The sequence below is a fragment of the Arachis ipaensis genome, chromosome B01, assembly GCF_000816755.2.
Source record: "Arachis ipaensis cultivar K30076 chromosome B01, Araip1.1, whole genome shotgun sequence".
In the NCBI taxonomy this organism is placed as follows: domain Eukaryota; kingdom Viridiplantae; phylum Streptophyta; class Magnoliopsida; order Fabales; family Fabaceae; genus Arachis; species Arachis ipaensis.
Genome location: NC_029785.2, coordinates 43746997 through 43754900, shown reverse-complemented (window position 1 = coordinate 43754900; position 7904 = coordinate 43746997). Strand labels below are relative to the sequence as shown.

Below are 7904 nucleotides of genomic sequence, written 5' to 3'. Positions count from 1 at the left end.
TGAATGTCCTATGAATCCATCACCTTTCTTAAATGAAAATTATTTTCTGAAAAAGAAAAAGAAGTACATGAATTTTGAATTTTAAAATAGTTTAATTATTTTGATGTGGTGGCAATACTTTTTGTTTTCTGAATGAATGCTTGAACAGTGCATATGTCTTTTGAATTTATTGTTTATGAATGTTAAAATTGTTGGCTCTTGAAAGAATGATGAAAAAGGAGAAATGTTATTTGATAATCTGAAAAGTCATAAAAATGATTCTTGAAGCAAGAAAAAGCAGTGAAGAACAAAGCTTGTAGAAAAAAATGCGAAAAAAAAGAGAGCAAGAAAAAGAAAAAGCAAGCAGAAAAAGCCAAAAGCTCTTTAAACCAAAAGGCAAGAGCAAAAAGCCAATAGCCCTTAAAACCAAAAGGCAAGGGTAATAAAAAGGATCCAAGGCTTTGAGCATCAATGGATAGGAGGGCCTAAAGGAATAAAATCCTGGCCTAAGCAGCTAAACCAAGCTGTCCCTAACCATGTGCTTGTGACGTGAAGGTGTCAAGTGAAAACTTGAGACTGAGCGGTTAAAGTCGAGCTTTTTGGCATTATTTTTAGGTAGTTTTTAATATGTTTTGGTCACTTTTTATTATATTTTTATTAGTTTTTAAATAAAAATCACATTTCTGGACTTTACTATGAGTTTGTGTGTTTTTCTGTGATTTCAGGTATTTTCTGGCTGAAATTGAGGGAGCTGAGCAAAAATCTGATTCAGGCTGAAAAGGACTGCAGATGCTGTTGGATTCTGACCTCCCTGCACTCGAAATGGATTTTCTGGAGCTACAAGAGTCCAAATGGTGCGCTCTCAATTGTGTTGAAAAATAGACATCCAGGGATTTTCCAGCAATATATAATAGTCTATACTATACGAGTATCTCTCTTTCACGCAAAGGGACATGAATAAAGGTGGCAGGTGTGATTAATATTTTTGTCTAATAGTTTGAGTGGATATACTAATTTATAAGGAAGTTATTTTTTCTAGACTAAACCATGCTATGTACTCACACGAGTAAAGTGTATAATTAAATTATCAATTCAAAAATAGTTGTTAAATTGAAGGCATATTTTCATTTAACAATTTTTTTTGTATGCAGCGATATGCTTTAAGCGACAAATACACACCGGCTGAGGTTATCTTTGATTTCCTTGGAGCATATATGTCACTGATAATTAGCCACATCGTTAGGGTACAAGTGACCAATTTGTTTCCCATTAATATACTGTTATATTTTTTAGTGTTTATAATGGTTTAAGGTTTATCGCAGGTTTTTATCCCTATCTGTGAGGAACTACATTGGTATTTGGTTATTGTTGACTTTACGAGTCGTCGCCTAATCATATTAGATTCACTGCCTTGTGTCGGAAAAAATCAACAACGCAAAAGGAACGCAATTAAAGTGGTAATTATTTGTTCTAAATCAGTACTCAATCTTCTGGAATCACTTAACAATTTAAATAACCATTTGTTGTAACTAGTACTCTTAGTCAATTTAAATCATTTACAATTCACTCTTCTTGTTTTTTTTTTGTCATGAATTCACTCTTGTACAGACAACTTATTTAGAAGCGATGTTAGATGATCATATTTTTTATGATGATAAGTCTAAAGTTGTAGATTGCTCCACTTTTTGGCCTATGACACCTTTTGGCCTACCCACTCAAAAAAATAGATCGCAAGTCTAATATTAAATTTTTTTTAATATCATAACTCGTTCAATAGACTATATCTTATTTGTATATAATAACTATTTGTTAAATACTTTTTATCATAGGAATGATAGCGGAATTTGGGTGACCAGTTGGATGAGAGAATGTACTTTACAAGATGACTTCAATATTCAAGTCATATTTATAAGAAAGTATTTTTAAAATAATTTTTCCAACACACTTCTAATTAGAATTATATTGTTGTTGCTCTAAACAGATTAACGACTCCACACGAATGAGACTTGCCGTGGATCTGGTTTTAGAGGAGTACAATGATTTATGTCTCGTAATACAAGAAAATGCTCGGAAATATAGGACCAAGGTGGAAGCAGAGCATGAAGACATCTGGGAATGAGGAATTATCTTTGTAGATATTTTAAATATTTTCTTTGAAAGACAAATTACTAAGCTATGTTTCATTTGTTTTTACACTAATTTATCCTTCTATATATTACAATTCTATATTACTAATTTCCTTTACTTTATCGATTAATATAAATTATTCATAACATATATATTCCCGTAAATAACGATGAAATCAGTCACATGACCCAGGAGACTTCGGTTTTGAACATTATGGTATCCTTATGTATTGGAATTATTATTGTAGGCCATAAAATATAGGTCAGTGGTAACTCCGTACAATTAATTATTTACCAATATAAACATAGATACCTAAAAGATAGTTTATTTTGAAACATCTGCCAAATGTAACATATGAATTTGAAGCATCTAGAAAAAATATTATCTTTCATTCAATCAATATAACAATCTACGAAGTTACAATGTCAAAGACATGATGACATCACAATAATAATTTGGTGTAAAGGCTATTAAGTGTTACAGCTTTTTCCTTTTTCATTTGTGTGTGTGTGTGTGTGTGTGTGTGTGTGCGCTTGTGTGAAGGGGGGAAGGGCACAATGAAGGAAGGAAAGGAACCATGATGGGGATGGAACTCTGAAATCAGTTCAAGCACACAGGGCAGATAAAGTAAAATGGTAAAAATCCTAACAAGTCACTGGATATTGCCAACTTTCAACTAATCCTAAATCCTTACCATGACTATCCGTATAATCTACTCACCAAATCCTAACAAGTCACTGGATATTGCCAACTCGCCACTCCAATTCACTTCTTTGTACAATATCAACACACGCTCAATATTCAACCTAGTGCATTGTGTTGTCAAAATCCAGAATTGCTTAAAACTCTGAAAAATTTAACGTATAAACCAAAATTCATCTACAGTAACAAAAGAGTGTAGAGCACAAGAACAACTAATTCAAAGAAGATACCTTGCAGTACCAGAAAGTAAAAGATCAACTTCTTTGTCCCTAATGGAGTATGCCCTCAACGTATTTCCTCTAATGTGAGATCCAGGTGCAGTGTTCATAGAGCCCGGTTCATGGGCAACCAACAGCAACCCTTTAGGAAGAATCAACTCATCCCCTTCCTTGACTGAATCTAGTGTACGTAAAGCAGGCCCAAATTCTCTCAATAAAAGGCAAAAGAATTTTTCAAAAAGAAAAAGTAGGAAAAAGAACTTTGTAACAAATTTGTAAAACAACTCAAAACAGAAATCATGAGTTTATGTTTCATCAGATCTGTCAAAGTCTCACTTTGTTTAAGGATATGACTGAGATAGCCTTTATAAACGTTCGAGGGATCTTGCCCAATGAGCTTAGGCTCACCTAATTCTTAAGAGTGATATTTACATGCTATAAAATATATCAAAAAACTATAGATGTAAAAGATGTTATAGGTTCATTAGAAATATGACCAGCAAAACTTTTTTCCACTAGATGGGGTTATATATGTTCACTAGATATGCGGCCAACAAAACACTTTTTCCCCTAGATATGGTTGGCTATATAGATTAAATGAAACATTTGTCCTATCTGTAGAAAAATTTAATCAATAATTTCTAAAAGAAACTTCTTATGTCACATTTTAGATAACTGGCATTAGAAATAAAAAGTGTATTTAATAATTACCTTCTCCAGAAGATAAGCTATCTTGTTGCTGTAAAGATCTAGGATATTCTGCTAAGGCCCTTAGATTCTCTGGAGCTCTGAAATGTAATCCTAGTAGAAGGCTATAATCAATTATGTGTTGAAACTCCAAGAAAGTGCAGTCTAAAAAAATTTGTCTGCACCAGAAAAATGAAATCCAGTCATAAATAGAAGGTAAGTTAATAATCCCGAGTCAATGAGAGGTTGAATGCAGTTGCCACTGATAAATAGTTCAGTTCATAGTTCATACACACTGACACTACTAGTCACAATCAAAACTCAATGCTACCACAGGCCACAGCCAGGTATCCATATGAAAGTAAATCTATCATAACTTACTATATATGAATAGATACTACTTGTTAGAGTCCCATATCACCTAGAGATAACAAGACCTAGATAACCTTTATATGAGCTTTGGCATCCCTCACTTTATAAGCTAACTTTTGGGCTTTATGGCCATTATATGAGATTGAAATTTTTCACAAGTACTCCTTAATTATTCAAGAAAAATGTGTTACTTATCATTTCACTTCAACAGAGATACCTCTCAAAAAGTATGAACTTACTTGAATAGAGATTCTCGCAATTTTTTATCCATATGAAATTCGTATTTTAGATCAAGATCTTTTAATGTTGTATGGCTGCTAATTTATCCTTTTCCGTAAATCTTCCATGAGAAGACCCCTTCAAATCATAACGACGGTGGATATGCAATTCTGTGCAAAAAATATTTTCCATGACCACAAAATGAACCTAATTGAGAAAATAAGAAAATTTCTATAGCTTTGCCATTTAACAAACAAGGAAGAAAAAAGAGCTAGAGAAAGATATTTGGTGTACCTTTTTCCCACCCCTTAGTTTTATTCGATGTACCCAAAAAATTTTGTAATAAGAGTATTCTCATGATGTCCTACATGGTAATAGTATTTAGGAAGCATATTGAGATAAACCTACAAGAAGATAACCAAAAGTCCATTATCATGGACATTTAAATACGCAAATCAATTCATTATTGATTGCCATAGAGATAATAACATAAATGTATCATCTACTTCTCTCTCTTTAACATAAAAGGAACTTCTAATGTTGGACTTCATGAACCTTGCCTTAAAAATTGTCAACAGATTAGTGCATCTTTTAAGAGAATAGTGGCCCACCTAAATAGGAACTTATGCAATCAATTATTTCTCCCTAAAAATGCATGTTTGTTAAAATCATAAAATAAATGTATTTCTCCTGAAAATCACTATTCAATTGGGGTCCTAGTTAGCCACTTGGCATTAGATTTCATGTAGTTTGTCCCTCAAATTTGTCACACTCTATTGTATCACTCTGCAGCATAGTTGTCAGAACCGAACCGGTGATCGAACCGGTCAGGCTACTGGGTCACTGGGTCACTGGTTTAACCAGTGATCCACTGGTTGAATCGGTTAACCCGATCCCACATAAGTAAAACGTATAAAATAGCTAAAAACTTAAAAATTAACAGTTAAAAAATATATCTCCAATAACATTTTAGAGGTCCATAAGAACATAACATATCAGAATTTCAAGTGAACAAGTATCACATTGGAACTGCGAAATTGACCCCATGGAATAAATTTATAACAACAGAGTTTTGATGGAACACCAAAAGCTTAATTAAGAGAGAGTAAGGTAACTACCCAATATAATCAGCAGATGACCGGTCCAGGCCACTGCATCCAGCCCAAGATGATCCACGGAAGATGTTACCCCCACCAACTACTATTGCAACCTGAAATATCAGCCTAATCAGTAATCATCTAAAACTTAACTTTGTAACAAGTGAAAAGCTTAAACAGTTTCTACTTTCATTCTTTCAAGTAATACCCTTTACCTTGCAATAATATTATGAACTCTAACAAAATTGCCATTGGCACCGAAATACCGGAATCCAGATCTTTGTGGTGCTAGAATTTTCTGTATTTTGGGCTTCTATTGATTGTAGATTGTTTTGGTTTTGGTAAAACTGGTTGAATGGAACATAAAAGATTAACAAGGCGGCGATGCAACATAAAAAAAAACTACAACAATAAAGATAACAAGATTATAGCATACAAAGAACAAATCAATAAACTATAGTCACCTCAATGCCAAGACGAGTCACAGCTGCTACCTCCCTTGCAATAGCCATAGTTATCTATAAAGAAAAATTAAGAAACAATGTTGAGGACAAGAAGGAACATATCAATGTTATATTTTTATCCATCTATTCATGATGCTTTTGAATAGAGCATAAAGATGTGATTTTGGATTGGAGACCTTGGGGTCAATATTCTGGGAGTGATCTCCGGCAAGAGCTTCTCCACTGACTTTGAGCAATACCCTTTGCCACTTGATGGGTTGGTTGCTGGATTCATTCATTGACAGTGCAAACGGAGACATGGATGGAATTTCAGGCTTCCTGACAACAACAACAATAAATTCCAGGGTCCAGGACTAAATGACTAATCTCCAAGAATAATACACAACAACAATCCACTAACTACTAAGAATAATATACAACAGCAACCAACAATGAATAATCAACAAACTGAACAGAAATAAAAAATAAATCAAGAAACAAGAGAGATCAAATAGAAAAATATGTGGAAGTGTTCATGTTCTCATTTGCCCGCATACAAAAATCAAACAGAAATCAAAGTATCAAACATATGTGAACAACCAACAATCTAAATTCTAATAGAAATCAAACAGAAACCAACATACATAATCAATCTACAATAATCAATTAACTTCAAAAAATTAAAAAATTAAAAATACTTACCTGGACGGCTGGACCCTGGACCTGGAGGGATGGAACGACGAGCAGAGAAGAGGGAGACTGGAGGTGGCGACTGACGACTGACGACCAGGAGGCAGTAGGCGACGATGGACCGTGGACGTGCTTCTTGGCGGTGGTGAGTGGCGCACTGCTCTGGATGCGGTGGTGAGGTGAGTGCCGCGCTGGTTGAAGCTGAACGGGGCGACGAGGTGGATGAAAGCCTGAAACTGAAGCAGAATAGCAGACTCTCTATCTCTCAGCTCTCAGCTTTCATGGAGTCATGGTGCCATGATGATGGTGGTCTCTCAAACCGTTTGGGAATGGGAAGGGAAAGTGGGAAACAGGGGATGGAGGCTAGGGTTACAATGTTTCAGCAGCAGCTTTTGTTTTTTGTTTTTTTTTTCAAAGAAACGACGCTGTTTCAAAAAGGGCAGAAACAAAAAAAAATCTCGAACCGGTTCGGGTTAAACGAAACTCGCCGGTTCACCGGTTTTGATCAAACCCGACCGGTTCAATATGGGTCTTTTCGATTTGACTCCTTGTTCGGTTAGATGCCTCATCCGGACCGGTTATGGCACCGATTCACCGGTTTTCCGGTCCGACCGGCTGAGTCAGTCCGGTTCTGACAACACTGTTCTACAGTCTATGTGCTATCTAATATGATTAGTACACAGGGAAGTGCTGAAACAATCTGAAAGGGTAAGTCATGAGGATGTATAATGGGAGGTGTTGGACAAATTCATTCCGCAATATATTGAAAAGATATCCTGAAGTTAGTATCTATTAAATTCCAGGGATAGCCTAAAATACTACAAATTTTAAGAAAATCCTATCAGACTAGCCACGAAAAAATTTAAATAAATAAAATACCAAAAACAGTAATAAAGATTCAGCAGTCGATCATCCATATTTTAAACAAGGGCTAATTGGGGAAGGCTGCAAAAGTAAGGAGACGGGAAAACAGATTATCAGCAAAGCATTTGCTATGCAGCCAAAAAACTGGAGAACATACAGAGTTAGAATTGCTGTCATCCTTGAGAATGTCTGTCAGCATTCTTGCGCGGCGGGGGCAGCGTCTTGCGCGGAGGCGGCGTNCGGCGGCGTCTTGCGCGGCGGCAGTCGCAGGTTACGGCGTATTGCGGCGGCGAGAATATGCTAGTGAGATGTGCAGCAGAGGAAGAGGAAGAGAGAAATGCAAGAATTTAAATTGTATGAAAACCCTATCGGACCTTTTATTCTCTGAATGCTTCTAATGTGAGAATGAAAAGAAACAGGGAGCGGCGGCGGCAGAAGCAGGGCGCGGCAGCGGTGGAGGCGTACGAAATTTGCAGCAGAGGAAGAGGATGAGAATGCCAGGGATC

At 35.8% G+C, this 7904-nt stretch overlaps 1 protein-coding gene across 1 annotated transcript; it reads right to left on the bottom strand.

Moving 5' to 3' along the window:
* Positions 5394-6196, bottom strand: LOC107606243 (uridylate kinase-like). The gene is made up of 3 exons (XM_016308273.2): positions 6042-6196; positions 5866-5919; positions 5394-5514 (listed from the first exon to the last, which is right to left on the bottom strand). Exons 1-3 carry the CDS (start codon positions 6162-6164, stop codon positions 5419-5421), a joined length of 273 nt encoding a protein of 90 aa, XP_016163759.1. The 5' UTR covers positions 6165-6196; the 3' UTR covers positions 5394-5418.